The sequence below is a fragment of the Eretmochelys imbricata genome, chromosome 3 (assembly GCF_965152235.1).
Source record: "Eretmochelys imbricata isolate rEreImb1 chromosome 3, rEreImb1.hap1, whole genome shotgun sequence".
Lineage (NCBI taxonomy): Eukaryota > Metazoa > Chordata > Testudines > Cheloniidae > Eretmochelys > Eretmochelys imbricata.
This window is the reverse complement of record NC_135574.1, coordinates 42,421,170-42,445,449: the sequence shown is the minus strand read 5'-3', so window position 1 is coordinate 42,445,449 and position 24,280 is coordinate 42,421,170. Positions and strand designations below refer to the sequence as shown.

General features: G+C 40.8%; 1 protein-coding gene across 1 annotated transcript in view; it reads left to right on the top strand.

The window, feature by feature from the left end:
- The window catches only part of CSMD1 (CUB and Sushi multiple domains 1), a 1,692,034-nt gene that overhangs the window by 1,553,470 nt on the left and 114,284 nt on the right, over window positions 1–24,280 (top strand). Inside the window, exons 49-50 of the mRNA XM_077812120.1 lie at window positions 3,124–3,312; window positions 10,387–10,572. Of these exons, the coding sequence (XP_077668246.1) occupies window positions 3,124–3,312; window positions 10,387–10,572 (375 nt within the window). The remainder of the gene's footprint in view (window positions 1–3,123; window positions 3,313–10,386; window positions 10,573–24,280) is intronic.

Here is a 24,280-nt window from a genome sequence, read left to right as displayed (position 1 = left end):
GATTTCACATCCCAGCTATTGATAAGTGAGTTCTTGCCAGACAGGATGCTATCAAACTAAGTTTCCTTTTACATTTTCTAGGCACTTCCCTTTCTCTGGAGGTGATAGGAATACAATCCTGTCCTGATAGTGCCTAACAGCCCAATAGCACCTTATTTCAATGTGACTAGTTTGGAATGTGAGGATGTGACCGGTCGCTTCCCAGCTTATGGCTGCCTCTGCTGCTTAGCCAAAGGCCTGAGCCTAAGCACAGAGCCACAAACTGTCACAGTAAGAGAAGGCCCTTACACTGGCAGACAGTGGTTTTGATTCTTTCTTTTATACCTCTGGAACTAGCCAAGTGATAAGAATACACCTAAATTCTTAAAGTACAGGCCTTTGCAGACAGGCCTGAATATCTATATCCTAACACTAAGTGGTATGACAAAATTGACAACATTTATCCAGAATTCCCCATCCCAAGAAAACACTGATGTTTTAGATGTTTAGAAATAGTACCTATACATGAACCACTACCAATCTGGGACTTGGTTGTTCAAAATAAAACTGAAGGCCTGTTGATTCAGCCCATCTCTAAATAACAGAGGAACATCCCAGAGAGTGGGAGGAACAGATTATTTACTAAATATTTTAAGATCAATACAACAGATGTGGGAAGGATTTGTAGTTAAATTTGGGTGATACTAAGGGCTTCTTAGATAACAGCAAAAATTCCTCTTGGATATAGTGATGTGGTGAGGGCTCAGCATACTAGAATACTGCAAAAAGAAAAGGAGTACTTGTGGCACCTTAGAGACTAACCAATTTATTTGAGCATGAGCTTTCGTGAGCTACAGCTCACTTCATCAGATGCATACCGTGGAAACTACAGCAGACTTTATATATACACAGAGAATATGAAACAATACCTCCTCCCACCCCACTGTCCTGCTGGTAATAGCTTATCTAAAGTAATCGTCAGGTTAGGCCATTTCCAGCACAAATCCAGGTTTTCTCACCCTCCACCCCCCCACACAAATTCACTCTCCTGCTGGTGATAGCCCATCCAAAGTGACAACTCTTTACACAATGTGCATGATAATGAAGTTACTACATTTACAAAAAACAGAATATAGGACTTCAATGAATTTCCTGGATCACTGAGTTTCATTCCATGCAGTCTCAAATAATCCGATTATATAATCCCATTTAGAAATTCAGTAAACTCCATCTGAAAACTGGTAAAGTTGTTTGTCCCCACAACTACTATTGGAAGGCTACTCCAAAATCACACTCCTCTGATAATCAGCAATTTTCTAATTTCCAGCCTAAATGTATTCACCAGTTTATATCCATTTGTTTTTGTGCTGATATTGCCCTTTACCTTAAATAGCTCTTATCCCTCCCTGGTATTTGCTCCTTTGTTTTGGACCAGTATTTACCTGACAGCACACCTATAATATAAGATAGGAGCAAGACTCTTTCCCTTTTAAAGATGACTAGTAACCATTCACTCAACTAAAAAAACTAACAAAAACAAACAAAATCCCATATCTAGGTATTGAAAACCGAAGGCGGAGGAGATTGTATCACAAATATTAATAACATAAAAAATAATGCAGATAGATAGCACAGTTGTATCACTGTTTGTAAAATGTGTCAACCATATAAATTGATTTTGTAGCAGGTAAATGCCTATGATAAATCAATACACACAACAACATATCTAATGTCCTGTCATTTAAATTTTTAATTTCTTCACAGATTGCAGTATCAATTAATTTTGTGATATACAATAGGAATAAGTTCCAGGTTATATTTTGTACTGAAAAAAATGTGGTCTGTGCTGAGTTTTTTAAAGGGGTGAAGGGAGTTTAGGAATCCAATTATACGTGAATTCCAAACCACAGGAATCTAGGTAATTGTCTATGAAATAGCTAATGAAAGGGAGCAAGATTTGGTTTTATCCTGCCCACTTGTTTTGTATCAAGCGTTTTCCAATGGTAAAATATCCTATACATCTTGAATCAGATCAGATCTTATCATCAAACAGCCTGTTCACTGGACTGAATTTTGGAATTCTTTCTATGTAGTCATAGAAATTAATATTGGAGGCATTTAATATATATCCCTGAATATAGCTTCAATCAGTATTTGAGCCAAATGTGAGTCAGAAGTATAGTGTTCAAAATAACAATACTAATTGTGAGATCTTGCAGCCCATGCAGTACAGCAATGGGTGTAGAAAACTTTTACCTGGAAAATTTTGTTATTTCTCCTCCCACAAGGAGAGTGATTTTGCCATAAATCTGGCTCCTGCTTCTATGTTTCTTGACTAGTATTCATTTGGTCCATCTCTTGGTGTCTCACCTGGGCTGCCTACTAGCTGATACTCAGAAGAGAACGGGCTACAACTCTATCACCATCTGTAGCAGGTTTCAACTGAAGACAAATTTATTTAAACAGTTAATTGATTGTAGTTGTAACTTGCTGTGGTATTTAACAGGAGATGTAGTTAATTCCATCCTGAATAGCTACTAAGCCAGCCAGATGAGTAGTTGGTGGCCTCAACTGGATGCAAAGTAGGAAGGTGGAAAAGATAAAAACAACATGGTGGGAGATCTGAGTCCTTCCTTAAAATGATAGGAGGGGAGAGATTAGGTCTAAACCTGAAAGACCTACCAATCCTAGATCTTATGTAAGTTATTGTGAGCCAGTGAAGTGAAGGGGCTGGAGTCAAATTTGAAATTTCAGCCTAGATGTAAAATTATTTGGCCTTTGTGCATCGTGAATTATATAACTATTGACCTAGATATAAATGAATCAAGTCTATGAGAGAGTTTATTCACTAAATGTGAGGTAGGTGAAGTCCCGAGGCAACTATGTGTGTTAACAAAGCTCACTCTCATAGCTTTTACAATGTATTATCAATAAAAAGAGTTCTGAATGTGTGGAATATAAATGATATTTCTCCAACTCATGGTACTTCTACATTATATATATTCTAAATGAAAATTCTGATAGTAATTCAAAACATACTATAGATTTTTAAACTACACAAAGATATTTGTAAATATTGCAAGATGAATTGTTATTTTTATGTGTTTTCTAACTTTTTAAAATTATATCTTTTTTGGTATATAGCTCCCTATTGCAGCTTAAACAATATCCCGAAGAATGGTGGAACTGTAAATAGAACAGCAGGTTCAATTGGAAGTACAGTGCACTATTACTGCAAACCTGGATATAGAATGATTGGTCATAGCAATGCAACTTGTAGACATCGTCAGAATGGCCTGTATCAATGGGATTCTCCTGCCCCGCTCTGCCATGGTAAGATATTGTATTGCTGTTATATATGTTTCAATAGTTTATCTCTAAAAATCTGTTACAAAATAAGAACACAGTCTTGCACAATCTTGCAAATACTTATGCCACTTATGCATGAACTCAGTGGGCTTAATCATGTATATAAAGTTACTTATGTGTAGGGTGACCAGATGTCCTGTTTTTAAAGGGACAGTCCCCAATTTAAGCCCTCCTGCAGGTGTCCCGACTTTTTCTTAAAAATGGGCAAATTGTCCCATATTTTCTGTCTCCCCGACCCCATCGGTACTGGTGGGTCCTACTGCTGGTTGAATCCCTGCTCACCAGCAGCCCACTCATTAGCGGGGCGTGGGGGGTCCAGTGACTGATGATGGGGTGGGTGTGCAAGGCTTTTGGTGGGGCAAAGCTGCAGCCCCCGCTGTGAGCCTGCTCTCAGCCAGCAGGGCCCCACCTCCCATCCCATTTCTGGCCAGCACTGGCTGTGCGCTGCGAGCTGCAGAGGCTGGTGTACGCAGCAGGGACCAGGTAGCGGCCGATTATGTGTTGCTTCTGCTGTCCACCCATCCACCCTTTACGTGGTCCCCATCTTGCTGTCCTCTCCCTGCTTTGCCCCTTCGCCCCCCACCCAGCCCTGGTGCTCCTCCATATCCCCCCAAGCGGGGTGCATCCCACTCCCAGCACTGTGCAGAGAACCAGCCCCTGTTTGGAGTGCTCAGCTCACCAGGAGCCTGGCTAGCAGGATCCTTCCTTCCCCCACTGCCTCTGGCTGGACCAGAGTCCTGGGAAAGCCCAAGACCCTCCGGTCCCGAGTGCTGGCCAGGAGTAGCTGAGCCCTACATGTGCCAAAACCCTGCACAGCGCTAACACGGGGAAGCCTCTACACCAATCAGCTAAGCTCTGCAATGTGTGTGGCTGGGGGGAGCGATTTCCAGCCTGTTTGTGCCCTGAACCTGTAGGCTTCACAGCAGCCCCTTGGGCAGGGACTTAGCACTCTCTTCACCCGGCCCTCCATCACCCTTTGTCCTACCCCCAGGGAGCATGGGGCTGCTCTGTCCTATAAGCACCCTCCCCTGCTGAGCCACCTCTCTGGCCGGGTTCACTGAAGTCCCTGAAGTCAGGTTCCCTGGACCCTGGTGGTGCACAAGCATCTTTAGGGCTTAACCCCTTCCCGCCCGCGCTGTAGCCAGGGGACAGGAGGCAGCTGGGTTTTGTTGGTGGCCAGCAGCAGCCTGGAGATATTAGCTACCTTTTGACACTGTGCGGGCAGGAAGGGACAAGCTGCTTCCAGCCACAGGGGAGCGGGAGGAGAAGAGATGAGCTCTGCAAAGACACAGGCCAGGTCATCTCTTTCCCCCTTCTCTCCTCCCTTGCAGCTGGAAGCAGCTCTTATCCCTTCCCTCCCGCATAATGCCAAAAGCCTGCTGCTGGCCACATTCTGGTGTGAACCCTGGCAGAAATCTGGGGAGGCGGGGCACGTGAGCCTGTATGTGAACCCCCCACACACTCATTTTGCCTCAGGAAGACATGTTGCCTCAGGAGGACAGGTACCAGGAGAGGCGGGTGCGTCCTGGGGGCCCAGCCAGACAGGGAGATTGGAGAGCACCTGGCAGGGAGGGTCAGGTTGGTCGATCACCCCCCTTTGTGTGAGAGAGGAGTGTGCATGTGTCACCTCTCCTCCTGAGTGTGTGCGGTGGGGGGAGGGTTGGGGTGTGTGTCACCCCTCCCTGTGTAATCCCTAAAGCCTTAAAGATAAGAAAGTAAATAAAAAGAATCCAACTCTGCAGTATTTCTTTTTAACAGGGGCTCAGTCAACTTGATGTTCATTTGAGTGTTTGCACTGCATAGTTCTGATAGATTGCCTTTGAATTCGCTTGTATACAAGTAATGTTACCAGGTGTACCATATTCAGCATAGGGAAATATGGTCACCCTACTCTGTGTCTAAATGGGGACAAAATCTTGACGGTTGTGATGCTATATTGTTATACAGAAAATGGAAAATAAATCTAGATGTGGCCTCACCAGTGCCGAATAGAGGGGAATAATCACTTCCCTCGATCTGCTGGCAACGCTCCTACTAATACAGCCCAATATTCCGTTTGCCTTCTTGGCAACAAGGGCACACTGCTGACTCATATCCAGCTTCTCCTCCACTGTAATCCTTTTCACATGTCCTTTTCTGCAGAACTGCCGCTTAGCCAGTTGGTCCCCAGCCTGTAGCAGTGTATGGGACTTTTCCGTCCTAAGTGCAGGACTCTGCACTTGTCCTTGTTGAACATCATCAGATTTCTTTTGGCCCAATCCTCCAATTTGTCTAGGTCCCTCTGGACCCTATCCCTACCCTCCAGCATATCTACCTCTCCCCTCATTTTAGTGTCATCCATGAACTTGCTGAGGGTGCAATCCACACCATCCTCCAGATCATTAATAAAGATAGGGGCTCTTTTGATAAGAAACACTGAGCAGCATCACTGAATTATCACACTTAGCAGTCTGGTAATACCTGACAGTCCCCTGGTAGAAAGGAGGTTGAGGTAATGCAGATAGAATGATTTTTACTTAAAACAAAGTAAACTTTTTTAAAAATAATGTTTGGTTAGAAGTAGGGTGAGAATCAACAACAGAGTACTAGTGAGCTTTTTCAGAAGTAACTAAGCTGACAGTGTGAAAAGATATATGATCTGTATTTATAAATATTCAGTAATGGATCAAATTAATCTGCTTTAACTTCATTAAATTATGTGGAGTTACACCCAGGAAGAATTTGTCAAAGTAACATGTCAATCAAAATACTGTGTGTGTGTGTGTGTGTGTGTGTTATTTATGTATAAGAATTGCTATGGCATATACCTTTGAGGTATCTGCATTTATATTCAGTATATGTGAATAGATTCGGGAATCCTAAAAGATTTTATTTATTTATTTATTTATTTATTTTTAAGAAAAGGAAAAGCTTTACTGTAGAAACAGAAGAATTTTTTTGGGGGGAGGAAGGGGCAATTATGAGCAACTGAAGTTGCATCCTACTTTTTAGGCAGTAAACAGGCTTTTCAGCTTGTGCTGATTACAGGCTCTTTAGAAGAAATATATCTTGCTGCAATGCAAGAACAATGAAGACAATTAAGGTTAAAAAACTATTCATTATTCACTCTCTAAATGCTCATAACCCAGCTGGAAGTGTTCATGCAGAAGTACAACGTACATGTTGGTGGCACAGGCTGTAAGTCTCTTCTAATCATTGAGCTGAGTAATGTCTGGACCCACTCATTGAATTGGGCAATTTTCTTAGTCTGTTCGTAGTCATTTTACCAAGCACACGGGAAGCTGAGAACAGCTTCAGTGCACTTACGTGTTTAACAGCATTGACTACTCTCCGCTGTTAAATGGCCAAATGCCATTTTAGTTAGCTCTCTTCATCAAACCTTGCTCCAGAAAGTCACTGTGTATTTGCTGTTGTGTTACTTATTTCAAGGCAACGAGTGCTGACATGTTTTGTTTGGACGCTATTGGTATAAAAGCTATTAGCATAATCAGACAAACAGTAGCAGCAGGAATATCACTTTCCACTATAGTATTATTTGCAGAAAGAGATGAGTAACGAATAGACAGATGGACTGTAACTGAAGTAGCACCAGAAGGTACTGCTCTAATTAGCAGTTACTGCAGCAGCAGTAGCTTAGCAACCTAAGGAATATACAGATAAGCAACAGTGCTCCTGTAGGAGTGGGAGAAGAAAACCAAGAGGGGATTGAGGTGGAATGTTTAGGTGGAATGAAGATGGTGAAAGGGGAGTGAGAAGAGAGAAACAGATGCAGACATTGAGATCAGCGTACAGCAGGTGCAATATTCTGTGCTACATGCTGGGGCTAGTATAACAAATAGATCTGTTTGGTGCAGCTTAAGCACTTTAAAGGTAAAATGGAATATTATACACCTTTTATTCTGCAGTATGTCATGCAAATAATAGGGGGATGTTAGAATTCCTGGATTTTAAGTAGTCTCCTGCAATATTATCATCAAGCCAGAGTGTAAGCAGTGTCTGCTGACAGAGCTATTTTGCTGATAAAATGATTGCAGCAGATTCATTTATTTATTGTTTAAGTTACAGAGGGACATATTCTGCTCTTTCATTCCATAGAAAGAGTTCTGAATTTAGTAGGATTATACCCAGATTTCCACTGATTAAAGGAAGAACAAAGTTAGGCCTACATGTAATATTTTTTTAAAATTTGAACCCTGATGTTTTTACTTTTAGACCGTTAACCGTGTGCTGTCTTAAATCAGAAATTGATATCTTACTCCCAGAAGAAAAAAAAAGTTAAACAAAAAGTTGCCAGGAAATTAGAATTAACCCAGTTGCATCCCCAAGGAAACCCTTCAGGAGCCATGCCAAGGTTTGTTCTATCATGACAGAAAAGAATTGAAAGAGAGGGTTTGTGGGAGAGGGAGGAAAATGTTGCCAAAATCCTCCTACCAACAGAAGAAAATACACCGTAATTGTGACTGCCAATGGGGAGAGTTTGTTAGTTTTAAGGGGGTAGAAAAACAGGATGGGATTCTAACTTTCCACCGATTTAAATGTATAAGCAAATGCTCCCCAGCTGTCAAGTTCTTTTCAAATGGTGGAAAATTTAGTGTTAGGCTGTTTGTAAAATTCACATTGACTTTTTTTTTTAAAGGAAGCAGTTTATTTTGTCACATTCTTTCAGTTCTACTTGCATGTGCAATTTGGCATGTTCCAGATGGGAGCAAACACAATAAAAAACACTAACCAAGAACATGAACCACATCTATCATTTCATATTGCCTAGTTTGTCTCATTGTAATCAAATTCCAAATACTATGTTGTATTTAATTTAAATGCATCAAACGTGACAGCTTTGAAATAGTGAAAAGAACTTTGTAGAGTTATGTTTATTGTACTGTAACAATGCATTGTGAAATTAATCATTTACACTGAAGCAGGTAAATTATACCATTAATTAAATTGATTTTTTCATTTGTTTCTTCACTTGTGTTCAGTAGTCTTCTGGTAAAGACTGTCCTTTTATTCTTTTTGCAAATATTGATTTTATAAAATTTAAATAAAAGTCCACAGTCCAAAGAAGAAGACAAGCAGTGGCAAAATTCTTTATGTTAAAATCTTGCATTGCTTCCTACAATTAAGGATATAAATATGGGGCAGAGTTTTTCTTTTTCAACCCTAGTTTATCATCAAAGCTCATCCCGTGCTGTTTAATATTTAGAAGTATAACACTTAAACTTACATTTCATTTCTATGTTATATTTCTCAAAGAGTTTTATATCAGTGACTAGACCAGAGCAAGAAGGTGATTCTGTACATATGTGGGTTTGGTTTCCTATGTAATCCTTAATTAAAGGGGCTCAATGTAACTATTGTGCTATGTTTTAAGTTGCTGTTTTAAAAAAGACTAAATCTTTCTAAAGAAATAAAACTTGAAGAAGAAATAAGAAATAACTTGTTTTATTTTAAATGCTAGCATAGGGCAAATGAAAAATCTTTCCCAGCGTATCAGGTTATTCAAGCACCCAGGAGTTAGCCCCTGTGGAGTGTGAACCATGTTAAAACAAAGCCCCACAAAAAACTTCGTACTTCTACAATTCTCTTTGCTGAAATCACTGGGAGTGATTAGTTGTCTGGGCAGTCTTTGATAACTGCAGAAGGGCAATATTGACTCAGGCATCACTGATAAAGGCTCCTGGCATAGGTATTTCCAGAAATTTACCTTATCTTAAAATCCTGTGTTAGCAGGTATTGTTAGATACCATATGCTGGGCTCACTATCTCATAAATCATTCCTTTTGTTAATAAATGAATATTTGTTTTTACTATAAATAGGTTGAAGTGTTGTATTGTTATGTTGGAGCTAAAACTTAGTTGAATCAAACAAGCTCATATGTGGATACTATTCCCTTGGGAGTAGAAAACCCAGTAATTAGTGTGATTGTCCAGTAACAGGGGCTGGACACTACAAGGAGTGTTTTCAGAGTGGCTCAGAGTCTTGGGTGCACCTGTTGTTAACTTGCAAGGCAAAGGAGGGACTGGCATAGCCCGAAGGTGCATGCTTGAGTGGCTGTAGGGCTGGCAGTGAAACAGAGCTGACATCCAGCTACCACAAGAAAGACTGCCTTGTGCTGGAACTGGGTTGGGGGAGGGGTAACAAGATGACTCTCAGTCCTGGGCATCCCAAGAAAGTGTCCCTGTCCCAGAGACCTTGGGTGAAATCCTGCCCTGTTGGAGTCAATGGGAATTTTGCCATTCAGTTCAATAGTGTCAGGATTTCACCCCTTTTTCTGAGGTAGCAATCTTAGGGTATGTCTATACTTCACAGCGTTGGTACAATTTCCAGCTTAAGGAGACATACCTGCACTAGCTCCGACTGAGCTAGTGCATTAAAAATAGAGCGTAGCTGCGGAGGTGCAAGCAATGGGAGGGACTAGCTGCACTGAATACATACCCACCCAAGAGGCTAGGTATATACTTGGGGAGGTTAGTTCCTCCTGCTGCTTGTGCTGCTGCTGCTGCAGTCTATTTTTAGCATGCTAGCTTGATCAGAGTTAGCACAGGTATGACTCCAGCTGGAAATTACAGCTCCATCTTGAAGTGTAGATGTACCCTTATTTGGAATGATGGAAGAATGGAAAGACTACAGAGAAAGTGGGAGCATTGCATTAGTAGACTATTTCATATGGGAGGTTTCTCCTTCATTGATATTTTATTTGACATTAGCCTGGTAATTTAGGTATTTGATGGATGATTCTGAGCCAATAAATGTTCTGATCATTTGATATCATCTACTGTAACTACAGAATTGACTGAATTGGACGAACAATAGATTAATTTATAAGAAAGTTGGCTATACTTTATTTTATGTATCCATTTAAAAAATATTCCTGGATTAGTTAGAAAGTTGTAGATATGGAGGAAATTGCAGTGGTTATTCATAATAATGATGATGAATGTATTATTATGCATGTATAATTTTTTGGTATATAGGGGGTACATTTGACTTTCAAAAATACCTTAATATACTAAATTTCCATCTTTTTTCCCCCTCAGCTGTGTCGTGTGGTATTCCAGAATCTCCAGGAAATGGTTCAGTTGTAGGTAATGAGTTCACTTTGGGCAGCAGAGTGATATATGAATGTAACGAGGGCTTCAAGCTAGAATCTAGTCAACAAGCAACAGCAGTGTGTCAAGAAGATGGATTATGGAGTAATAAAGAGAGGCCTCCTGTCTGTAAACGTAAGTGTGCATATATTTTTTCAAACATATTTCTTTTGCGTACGCTAAGAAAAAAATTTCAGTGGTGAAATTTAGATCCAATGTACAAGGATCCCACATTTTGGATACTGAGGAGTACATTTTTATTTAGTATGTGATGAGTTAGAATGATACACAGATGCTATTAATGTTAACACTAGTGCAAGGCAGTCTTAAAGTTATTTAATGAGGTATGCAGAGACTTCTTCAGCATAAGGGAATCTCCAGGTGCTGTCAAGCTATCATACTCAGCTCTTCATCCTTCTCCTTGCCCTATCCCCAGCTGCAAAATGATCTTTCAGGGACCACTGTATCTAGGCACAGTTTAGTGCAGCCCCAAGGCTGCTCAAACCTGTGCTGCTGACCAAACTGCCCTCAAGCAAGCATCAGGATCACAGGAATAGAAAGGTGGCATGAAGCTACCTTTATTCATCTCAAGTTGTGACAAAAGCAGAGCTTTTGTGCATCTGAGGATCTAGCCCATAATTTGATTATATGAATTATTATACCACCTGTGTAAGTATGCACGAACTCATATCAACAAAATTGTTATGGTTTAAGATGAGGTTCATACATCAAACATAAAATCAAGGTATCTTTTAAAGACATATGTCTTAAAGCCTACAAATAATAAACATACTTTATCCATGTGTTCCCCTAGTTGTTAATGATCTCTTCTCCACCTTCTCTATTTTTTGTTACAATTACCTGTTGCAACTTGTTTTAATCAAAGTTGTACATTATTCAAGTCAGACTGTCTCTTTAAATGTTTCTACAGTGCCCTATACAATGGTACCCTACTTCTGATTGGGATCTCTTGGTGCTACCTTGACTAAAAGCAATAAATTAAAATCTAAGCAATGAATTAAGTTTGAACTTTAAATGTCCTTTTCATGTGCAAAAATACTGGAAAAATATTAGTGCATAGACTTCAATTTTTAAAAATATTGCCCATCTTAGGTACTAAATGTTACAAAATACTCAGTTGACAGTGAGTTTAGATTCTAGAACCTGGGAACAGTGTATGTACCTGTTTTCTAGACTCTGAACAGGAGAAGCACTTTTTTTTCAATTCTCCATAAATGTCTCTTATTTTTAATTGTAGGGTAAATAAAATAGCAATGACAATGAATTTCAAAATTAGTATATTTTACTGCAAAAAGGTTTTGGGTTTTAGATTCGTTGACAGCAGTGTGTCACCCAGTCCATGCTATGGTACAAGTGCGCGTTTTCTTTAAATACTCTCTGAGTTTTAATCACTTTTAAATTGTATGTTAAGTTACCTAATAATTGTTTTGCTTAAGTGAGCTCTACGGAGGTAGAAAGTGACAAAAAGCATTTTTTTAAAATTATTCTCCTTTTTCAAGCTGTTGAATTGAAAAAGGCTTCCATTGACTCTATGCATTAAATATACAAATTCACTCAGATGTCCACAACTTGATAACATATCTGTGACAGTGCCTGAGGCTGAAATATTACAACATACCTTATGTACCTTAAATGCTAATGATAGAAATCTGGCTGAGTAGCCTCTTTCATGAAAGTGCCTGCAAATGTATCAATAATAGTAGTGTTTTACGTAATGTGGAGAACAGGCACAAACCAGTTCATTTCACATGAGCCACCAAACAGCATCAAAGCAATAAACTAACTATGATTGATACCAACCTACGCCAGATTTGAACCAAAGACATAGAGTTGAAAAACTGTATTTAATATATTCCATTAGTTTGAGTAAACCAGTTTCCAAGAAGTATTACAGATGGGGAATTTATTGTAGCAACATATACTGTGTTACAGGCTGTGCATGAAGAGAATAAAGTACACCAGAAAAAGTTTGTCAAAACTTTAGAAAGGGTTAAAAGGAATACATTATATATTTTAGTGTGTTTGGGGAACACAGTTTGAAGGTGAACTTTTTTTACTGTCAGATACCTAGTCAGCAGCAGCCTTCTGTGTTCTTTAGTTCCAGGAAAATTGATTTTTCCCAGAGGCTGCCTTCTAAGATAACTTCTGCACCTCTTCCTCTTAGAGCTGCTTTGATTTTACATTGTGTGAAATTCTTGACTGAGAATAAAATACTCACAGCATTTAGATTATTGAGTTTTGCTGAACTTCAGGGATTCATGCATAGATATTTTACAAAATACTGTTTTAAAGACAGTCATTTTATGTGACTCGGGTTATAATAAGCAAACATTTATCCAGTGAGATTGCATGTAGAATGGAGTGGCTGGATTTATGTGTCACCCAGTTCTGAGGGAGCTTCATACAAGGGAGCATATAATGCCCATGTTCCTCAGTTTCTATTGGCATCCTGTGCACTATCCTATTCAATTCAAGGTTCTAATTTTGCAGTGGTTTCCAACCTTCTCAGCCTAAGAGATGAACGTGTTATTTCAAAAAGGTTGAGGGGCCACTATCAATTCTGTGGGACAAATTCTCTGTTCTGTTACACTTCTTTGTGCTGCACAGAGAACAGAAAGGGAATGGAACCTAGCCAACTAGTCTCATGCTTGAGATTCCCGCAGTGCAGTGCAGTCCCAGGAAGGCCTAGCTCTAAAATAGAGTTCTTATGTCTCTCTGCTCTCTAAACCTGGTGCAGGTGACATGTTGAAGGCATGGATGGAGAGTGACTGGAGCGTGCAGTGATCCAACTATCCTCAGCTACTTGATGGCCTTTAGGGACTGTACACCAGCTGGCACAAGATAGAACAGCCCCTAGACTGAGGCAAGATATCAGGGAACTATAACTGTTGTTAGTTCTCAGCTTCTCTTCCTCCTATTCTGACTGCCCTTTGTAGCTGTTTGTGTGAGAGGTGTAATCCATTGCTAAACACTCTCCAAGGCGGAGACAGAGCTAGTCAAGACGTTGTCCATTTTTTCCTGGAGCTGTCACAACCTGTAGTGAAGCAGGTAATGGAGTAGGCAGAGTTACTTGCTCCTACATCCTCCATAGTGCATTAGGCAACCAATGGGGGTCTGCTAAATAGCTGTAGCAGGAAAAGGACAGCACCTGCTCAGAGCACTCTGACCTCCTTTGATTTTTAATTAGGGCTGCAGGGGAAGCACTAGGAGGCAGCTGGGGAACAATACTCCTTAACTGTTCCCCATAGAAATGTGGCTGATTCCAACACTTCAGTTTAAAAATCACAAGATGTGGCTCAGGGATGAAGTTTCATAGAATCATAGAATATCAGGGTTGGAAGGGACCTCAGGAGGTCATCTAGTCCAAGCCCCTGCTCAAAGCAGGACCAATCCCCAACTAAATCATCCCAGCCAGGGCTTTGTCAAGCCTGACCTTAAAAACTTCAAAGGAAGGAGATTCCACCACCTCCCTAGGTAACTCATTCCAGTGTTTCACTACCCGCTTACTGAAAAAGTGTTTCCTAATATCCAACCTAAACCTCCCCCTCTGCAACTTGAGACCATTACTCCTTGTTCTGTCATCTGCTGCCACTGAGAATGGTCTAGATCCATCCTCTTTGGAACGCCCTTTCAGGTAGTTGAAAGCAGCTATCAAATCCCCCCTCATTCTTCTCTTCCGCAGACTAAACAATCCCAGTTCCCTCAGCCTTTCCTCATAAGTCATGTGTTCCAGTCTCCTAATCATTTTTGTTGCCCTCCGCTGGACATTTTCCAATTTTTCTACTTCCTTCTTGTAGTGTGGGGCCCCAAACTGGACACAGTACTCCAGATGAAGCCTCACCAATGTCAAATAGAGGGGAACGATCACGTCCCTCAATCTGCTGGCAATGCCCCTACTTATACATCCCAAAATGCCATTGGCCTTCTTGGCAACAAGGGCACACTGTTGACTCATATCCAGCTTCTCGTTCACTGTAACCTCTAGGTCCTTTTCTGCAGAACTGCTGCATTCGGTCCCTAGTCTGTAGTGGTGCATTGGATTCTTCCATTCTAAGTGCAGGACTCTGCGCTTGTCCTTGTTGAACCTCATCAGATTTCTTTTGCCTCAGTCCTCTACTTTGTCTAGGGCCCATGTTGACTTCTGTATCCTATCCCTATCCTGCAGCGTATCTACCTCTTCTCCCAGTTTAGTGTCATCTGTAAACTTGCTGAGGGTGCAATCCACACCATCCTCCAGATCATTAATGAAGATATTGAACAAAACAGGCCCGAGGACTGACCCTTGGGGCACTCCACTTGATACCGGCTGCCAACTAGACATGGAGCCATTGATCACTACCCATTGAGCCCAACAATCCAGCCAGCTTTCTATGCACCTCATAGTCTATTCATCCAGCCCATACTACTTTAACTTTCTGGCAAGAATTCTGTGGGAGACAGTGTCAAAAACTTTGCTAGAGTCAAGGAACAACACGTCCACTGCTTTCCCCTCATCCACAGAGCAAGTTATCTCATCATAGAAGGCAATTAGATTAGTCAGGCATGACTTGCCCTTGATGAATCCATGCTGACTGTTCCTGATCACTTTCCTCTCCTCTAAGTGCTTCAGAATTGATTCCTTGAGGACCTGCTTCATGATTTTTCCAGGGACTGAGGTGAGGCTGACTGGCCTGTAGTTCCCAGGATCCTCCTTCTTCCCTTTTTTAAAGATAGGCACTACATTAGCCTTTTTCCAGTTGTCCGGGATCTCCCCCGATCGCCATGAGTTTTCAAAGATAATGGCCAATGGCTCTGCAATCACATCTGCCAACTCCTTTAGCACTCTCGGATGCAGCACATCCGGCCCCATGGACTTGTGCTCGTCCAGCTTTTCTAAATAGTCCCGAACCACTTCTTTCTTCACAGAGGGCAGGTCACCTCCTCCCCATGCTGTGCTGCCCAGTGCAGCAGTCTGGGAGCTGACCTTGTTCATGAAGACAGAGGCAAAAAAACCATTGAATACATTAGCTTTTTCCAAATCCTCTGTCACTGGGTTGCCTCCCTCATTCAGTAAGGGGCCCACACTTTCCTTGACTTTCTTCTTATTGCTAACATACCTGAAGAAACCCTTCTTGTTACTCTTAACATCTCTTGCTAGCTGCAACTCCAGGTGTGATTTGGCCTTCCTGATTTCACTCCTGCATGCCCGAGCAATATTTTTATACTCTTCCCTGGTCATTTGTCCAATCTTCCACTTCTTGTAAGCTTCTTTTTTGCGTTTAAGATCAGCAAGGATTTCACTGTTAAGCCAAGCTGGTCACCTGCCATATTTACTATTCTTTCTACACATCAGGATGGTTTGTCCCTGTAACCTCAATAAGGATTCTTTAAAATACAGCCAGCTCTCCTGGACTCCTTTCCCCCTCATGTTATTCTCCCAGGGGATCCTGCCCATCAGTTCCCTGAGGTTGTCAAAGTCTGCTTTTCTGAAGTCCAGGGTCCGTATTCTGCTGCTCTCTTTTCTTCCCTGTGTCAGGATCCTGAACTTGACCATCTCATTGTCACTGCCTCCCAGGTTCCCATCCACTTTTGCTTCCTCTACTAATACTTCCCGGTTTGTGAGCAGCAAGTTAAGAAGAGCTCTGCCCCTAGTTGGTTCCTCCAGCATTTGCACCAGGAAATTGTCCCCTACGCTTTCCAAAAACTTCCTGGATTGTCTGTGCACGGCTGTATTGCTCTCCCAGCAGATATCAGGGTGATGGAAGTCTCCCATAAGAACCAGGGCCTGTGATCTAGTAACTTCCATGAGTTGCCGGAAGAAAGCCTCGTCCACCTCATCCCCCTGGTCCGGTGTTCTATAGCAGACTCCCATCACGACATCACCCTTGTTGCTCATGCTTCTAAACTTAATCCAGAGACACTCAGGTTTTTCTGCAGTTTCATACCGGAGCTCTGAGCATCATACTGCTCTCTTACATACAATGCCACTCCCCCACCTTTTCTGCCCTGCCTGTCCTTCTGGAACAGTTTATATCCATCCATGACAGTACTCCAGTCATGTGAGTTATCCCACCAAGTCTCTGTTATTCCAATCACATCATAATTCCTTGACTGTGCCAGGACTTCCAGTTCTCCCTGCTTGTTTCCCAGGCTTCTTGCATTTGTGTATAGGCACTTGAGATAATTTGCTGTTTGTCCTGCTTTCTTAGTATGAGGCAGGAGCCCTCCCCTTTCACACTCTCCTGCTTGTCCTTCCTCCCGGTATCCCATGTCCCCACTTACCTCAGGGCTTTGGTCTCCTTCCCCCGGTGAACCTAGTTTAAAACCCTCCTCACTAGGTTTGCCAGCCTGCTTGCGAAGATGCTCTTCCGTCTCTTCATTAGGTGGAGCCTGTCTCTGCCTAGCAACTCCTCCTTCTTGGAACACCATCCCATAGTCAAAGAATACAAAGCCTGCTCTCCGACACCACCTGCGTAGCCATTCGTTGACTTCCACGATTCAGTGGTCTCTACCCAGGCCTTTTCCTTCCATGGGGAGGATGGACGAGAAGATCACTTGCGCCTCAAACTCCTTTATCCTTCTTCCCAGAGCCATGCAGTCTGCAGTGATCCGCTCAAGGTCATTCTTGGCAGTATCATTGGTGCCCACGTGGAGAAGCAGGAAGGGGTAGCGATCTGATGGCTTGATGAGTCTCGGCAGTCTCTCTGTCACATCGTGAATCCTAGCTCCTGGCAAGCAGCAGACTTCTCGGTTTTCCCGGTCGGGACGGCAGATAGATGACTCAGTCCCCATGAGGAGAGAGTCCCCGACCACCACCACCCACCTCCTCCTCTTGGGAGCGGTGGTCGTGGAACCCCCACCCTTAGGACAGTGTATCTCATGCCTTCCAATCAGCGGAGTCTCCTTCTGTTCCCTTCCCTCAGATGTATCATCTAGTCCACTCTCTGCATTAGTACCTGTGGAGAAAACATGAATATGGTTGCTTTACCTGTATCTGTGTCGCTGGTACATGGACACTCCCCTTTCTTCTTCTGGAGGTCAGATGCTGCCAAATTTCTTCACCGTCCTCCTGTCCCCACTGCGCAGCCTGCTCTGAATCTTCAGAACATTGTGCCCATAGAAGCATGTGTGCCCATAGAACATTGTGCCCATAGAAGCCCTTAGAAGCAATTCATAAATCCAATACAATTCTTTCTTAAAATGGTCACCCTGAATGTAGAACTCAGAGAACCACAATTGTCCCTAGGACACAGGTGGAGCACCACTGAGATACTGATTATAGGGTCCTCAATGGACTAGGCCCATGGTGCTATCGCAAAGGCTACCTTTCCTTCCTCCCACAAAAGCAGGGAACGTTTACTTTATACAAAACAAAGAATCAAAAGAACAGAAGGCAGAGCAGCCTCAAGACTGTGAAATCTTTCCTGAGGAGGTCAGGAAGAGTCTCTCTCTTGTTGCCCTCTGCTGGTCATACTGTAAGACATTTTTTTTCAACACAGCATTTTTCAAAGACATAAGGCTCTTTTGAACGTCAACAATAAACATGAAATGTGCTTTACAAATACTTATGGATAGAGAAATTTTTAAAATAAAATCTCTGATCCATCTAAATTGATTGTGACATCTTCTTTGGTCTCTGTCTCTTTGCTGTGAAGGAAGATCCAAGAATGGAGAGCATGTCATAAATCATCAGGTGGATGAAAAATATTTCTTTTTCTGTTTCCACCTTTTAAAATTGTTTTGATATTTTATGTCCTGTTGAGGATCCTGGACGTGGGTCAGAGAAGTTGGTGTTACAGACTGGCAGAGATTTCCTGCCAATCTATCCCATTCACAGGTGGTATTTTTGCTGAGAGCTGATTGCATGTATCTCATTAAGACCATCCTGTATGCTGAATATAAAGGGGCGAGATTAGTTCTCTGGGGAAACAGGTCTAGAGTCCACGCTGTTATCCAGGAAGAACATCAGGAACCACAATACCTGGTGTGAAGTTTTTGGCTGCAATGTGTATTATATTGATCAGGGGGTATGTTCCCAACCCTAAACAAAGTGTGTGGATTTTAAGCAGAATCAGAAAGCCACCTACTCATTGTGGTGTTGAGAGCAGTGGAATGTTTTAAAAGTGAGGTATAAAGGATGAAAATGAAAAGGAAAATAGATATTGGAGCACAGAAGCAACAACAGTAGGCCCAGGCTTCAGCCCAAAACACAGTCAGAATGAAGCCTTCAAACCTGCTGTCTTCGACTGGTTTCGTGTCTTGGGTAAGAAGTATTAGCAGTGATTCTAAGTTAAGTCTTTTTTTTTTTTCATGGGTGACTGATAGACTAAATGACTTGTCTCTTACACAGTAGGAGAACTGGTAGATTTAATCATTCTAAACCAGTTTTCAGATAATCTAGATAGGAGGGAGGGTAGAGACTTGGATGCACCAGGATTATCCATAAATGCTGGGCAAAGGCTGGGTGGCAGATAGAATACAACATCAAGGCTAAGCCATTGGAGAGACAACCATGGCAACCTAGATCTGAGAAGCAGTCAATTCATGGACTAAGGAACTACTCATGGAAACTGAAGAGACTTAAAGATTCCAAAGGGGGAGCCAAAAAGAATGCTTATCCAGAATCTAGTGGGAACTCTTCAGCTCCTCCTTTTGTGTATTTTGCTTGTGGAATATTCAAACAAACAAAAACAAAAAAATCCCACCTCTTTCCCATGATGTAGTGTGATAATGGGGAAATATGTGATCTCGTTAAAATCAGAGAACCTGAGGGTCCCAGAGACTGTACCACGTTTATGTGGTTGAAAGGGAAAATAACCTGCCTGGTGGACTCGATTGCACCCAAAACTTGGTGCCACAGAGAGTAATAAAATCAACTCTTCTTTAAGCCTGAGAATCCTTCCAATTTTCTGTGTCTGTGATATACTTGCCCACCATAATCCCCCTAACTCAGAGTGAAAGAGTTCTACTTATTATCTTGGCCAGTTTTAATAGGGTGATATTTTTTTCTGGGCTATAGGTATCTATCATGAGATTTGCTCCCAGCTAAAGCTGGGCAAAATTATAACAGTTTGGGGAATCTGTCTATGTACAATATGTACATTCTGGTTGATATAATGATGTTGTTATGAAATTGATGTATCATGGAATGTCTCTGTAGATATAGAATCCACTATTTGCTAACAGGGCTGTAGCATATATCTACTGGATCAGGGACAATGGTCAGTCATTAGACCTTAAATATCCACCTATTCAGATGGAAACACCTTGAGACAAAAGGCTGGCTCCTACCAGGCTGGTTTACTAGGGGAATGAGATTAGCTGGCAACAAAGCCACCTGATAGAGGTCCCCTGTTGAACCTTATCAGAAAATCATGTGACAAAGGTGGCTGGAGGCTATAAATGAGAGTCTCTTGGCAACTATTATAGAGGAAGAGAGAGAAGCAGAAGAGTTCAGCTATTCCTTGTTCTGGATGAGAAGCCATGTGCAGGAGGACAGGGATGTGGAAGGATCTTAGAGTCCTCTATGGATTCTGACTTATGCCTGAAGAACTCTTTAGAGTGGTGACGAAACTGAGGCTGGGAAATTCATTTTCATTTTTTAAATTGTTTTGTCTAAATCTGTGTATCTCTCATGTTAAGTAAAGAGGAATGGTGTTTTCGGATCCTGTGCAGTCAGTCTGTCTGTCTACTTTTACCGTCACGTTGACGTTCATCAAAACATCATATTTCCATTAAGCTGTGGTCAAAACTATGAAAACGTTTGGGAAGTTCTAGGTATATGTTGAAAACTATAAATGCTGTAGTACAGTTAATAACATTAAGGTTAAAAAGCAGTCAATATCTACATTTATTTTTACAACACCCAAAATATCCTACATGCTTTACAGAATGAATAAAAAGACCTGACAGACACTGTTCAGAAAAGAGTATGAACTAATTTACCGACTTCAGTGCCATTTGTTAAAGAGAAGCATAAATATTGCATATTAAATGGCATATCTTTCTTCCAAAGGACAGTAAGCAAAGTCCAGAGGACATCTTCAGCATGAAAAATCAAACTGATAGAAACAAGAACACCAGCTGTTGTGTGGGGTGTTTTGGTCTTTCTCACTCTTTTCTTTTCTTTTCTTTTCTTTTCTTTTCTTTTCTTTTCTTTTCTTTTCTTTTCTTTTCTTTTCTTTTCACTTGGGAACTGAAAATACTCAGTTAATTAGCATACTTGGGGATAGTTTTTTCTATGGTAAGAAGAGTTTTAACTTGTATCTTAAAATTATAAAAGTTCACCAGATAATATCAACTTCTATCATACAAATTAGTTTAATGTGGAGATATTAATAATACATGGTCACACTTGGAGGTTTTTTCATTTGGAAAGATTCAGCCAATTTGAGGGAAATTCTCTGTACTTAATAAAACCAGTTACACCTCAAAACTGTACATGTGTGACCACTATAGGCAAGTGTTATCATCTCCACTGAACAGACTGAAAATCTGAGAAACAAAGTCAAGACTAGTGTTTCCAAGCTTGGTTGCTCATTCATTGAAAACGTGCTTATTTTCAGTTACCCTGCTTGCTAAGTGTAGAGGAATCAGAGAGAGTCTGTATAACATGCTATTTTTTGTGATATTGCTGCTATGTGAATAAATGTATTCAGTCTCTAGAGACAGAATCATTTCAGATTTGATGAGAAGCAAACAGCACAGAAAGGTAAATGGTAAATAAATGAGTTCATTTTACCCACAGGTTTACTAAAATGAAGGTTGAAGTCAACGCAGTACATTTTGCATAGTATCTGTAATAATGTAGTCCCTGAGGCAGATGTTCAAGACTGATTTCTTTCATTGTAATTATTTACTTAAAATAGTTGTGGATCATTGAAAGACTGATTCGTGCTGGTTACATAATGAAACAAGCAAGGGTCACTGGTATTGAGATACTGGCTTTAGTTATGTGAAGGGATAACTAACAGATATCTATTGTTTTTAGAAGAAAAAAGAACTGAATGCCAATAACTAACGTGTACGAGTTACTGTACATCATATAATTATGATCTCGAACACCAGGTGAGGAGAACTCATTATATTTTGGATAGATCAAGTTACTTAGGTCCGAATCCTGCAGATGGATTCACGCAGACAGACACTTCCAGTTATACATAATTTTGTTCATGACATTTGAACACCATATAGGCTGACCGTGACACCTGCATCCCATTGATATTATTTGGATTCCACACAAGTACAAGGGTCTGGTCACATGGATCTGATTGCCATTTTACAGTCTTTGATTTTATATGCAGTGGGGCAGAGACACACTCTTTCATTTTACATGTAAAATGCTAAGCACATCTGTGGTGTTCTTTCACTGTGCATGGGGCTGGGAATTGGACTGGTTTCCCTTTATGGCTGTACTCTGCCTGTTGAAGTTGTTCAGGGAGATTTCCTTTTCTGTGTTCTCCTCCTCCAAGTCCTGCTCTGTTTATCTTAATTCACCCAAAATAAAGTTACTTTAATTCTGAAAGGGAGTGTCTATACAGGGTTTTAATGCAATTTAATTACTACACTTTAAATTCACACCTTTGGTTAATGTGGATTAACTTTTCTGTGAGTGTCTCCATATAAACGAGCCCTCAGACTGAAAAAAGGAAAAACAAACAAACCCACAACTTTGGGAAACTTTTTACTCTTTATATTAGCTTTTGTCAACTCAGTTTTTAATTGTCTGCCACCATGGAAATACAAATCCCGATTCTTGCTCTGACAAGCTACAAAGAAAAATATTAAATGAAATCTCACTTCTTCTTCTTCTTAGCACATAAGCAGTGTGCCTCAGGTGGCATGTGACCAGGATTCATCATCAAATTTGGTCGGCTTGTTGGATCATTAGCTTCCCCAGCCCAGTTTGGGTAGTGACGGGGAGCGCTACATATACACTGATCCGTGCCCCCCAAATCTCACTCAGTTACATTGAATGAAACAATCTCTCCCTACTGCTATATTGAAATATTAGCAAATATGGTATTTGTATTATGTTTTATTTATAACTGATTAGTAAAAATGATTGCTAATGACTAAGGGAAAACTTTGATTAGTATTTTTTGTAGTATCTCAAAACGCCTCCAATCTTTAATATATTTAGCCTCCAACCCCTCTGTGAGATAAGGAAGTACTACAATCCTCATTTCAACAGATGAGTAACTGAGGCACAGAGGAACCACATAACTTGTCTTAAATTACACCAAGGAGGAAGTCTTTCATGCAACACAGACTTGAACCCAGATCTTCTGAATTGTAGGCTGCCACCATAACCACTGGGCTAGCCACTTTCTACTGTTATGGCCTCCTATCTCTGTGGATTATTAAATAATTCAGCATAAAAAAATGTATAACCTCTGACTCCTTTCAGAAAATCATAGAATATCAGGGTTGGAAGGGACCTCAGGAGGTCCTGCTCAAAGCAGGATCTAATCCCCAACTAAATCATCCCAGCCAGGGCTTTGTCAAGCCTGACCTTAAAAACCTTTAAGAAAGGAGATTCCACTCCCTCCCTAGGTAACCCATTCCAGTGCTTCACCACCCTCCTAGTGAAAAAGTTTTTCCTCATATCCACCCTAAACCTCCCCCACTGAAATTTGAGACCATTACTCCTTGTTCTTTCTGCCAACTCAGATTATTTTTCCATTGATACAGGCTCCCCAGGTTTTCTCTTCTTAAGGCACTCTCTCAGTAAATGTTCAAATACCTTTGAAAATGTTAGTTTTTATTATTTGCTGAAGCCTCAGTTATTGAGACTGTAAAGAGAGGAAACGATAATTATGTAGGCTTGACAGTTTAATTTATTTTTCAGCACAAAAGAAAAAAATGCTGATATGAACATTTATATTGATGAAAGATACATTGTGATGACATTTTGGGAGTCCTTAATACATATGTCTGGATTGATTTATTTATATTTATTTTGTTTTGTTTTACTGCAAACCAGACATTTCCAAGTTTGAAGAAATTGCCCCAAGGCTTCCAATTACAGGCTATTCAAATTTTGAACACAGATATCAATTAGATTAAAAGTTGGTGTACAATAATACTGATGTGCAGATTTCTGCCAAGGAAATAGTTTTACAATCTGACTGAAAATTTTTCTAGTGACCACTGAAAGTTCACTTCATGTTATTTTCACATCTCTTCATCTTTCCCCAGTAAACCATAAAATGGCTATCCTGAAGAATGGACATTTCTATAGCTAGGTGTTATAAAAACATTGTATTCTTCGTATGTACAGTAGATCTTCTATAATGTATCTAGATTTCATATTCATATAGATTGTGTCTTCCTTAATAGACAAATATGCACCCCTTAAATTCAATAGGAGTTGATGATATATAAGCCCTGAAAGGTTATGCTCATCACTTCACAGGATGAGCCCTTTATGCTTTGTTATCATTGCTCTATCCACAATGACTCCAAGATCTCTTTCTTGAGTAGTAACAGCTAATTTAGACCCCATCATTTTATATGCATAGTTGAGATTGTTTTCCAATGTGCATTATTTTTTATCTATCAACACTGAATTTCATCTACCATTTTGTTGCCCAGTCAACCAGTTTTGATAAATCCTTTTGTAGCTCTTCACAGTCTGCCTGGGACTTAACTATCTTGAGTAGTTTTGTATCATCTTCAAATTTTGCCTCCTCACTGTTTACCTCTTTCCCTAGATCATTTCTGAATATGTTAAATAGGACTGGGCCCAATACAGACCCTTGGGGAACACTACTATTTACCTCTCTCCATTCTGAAAACTAACTATTTTATTCCTACCATTTATTGAAAGTATACACTATTG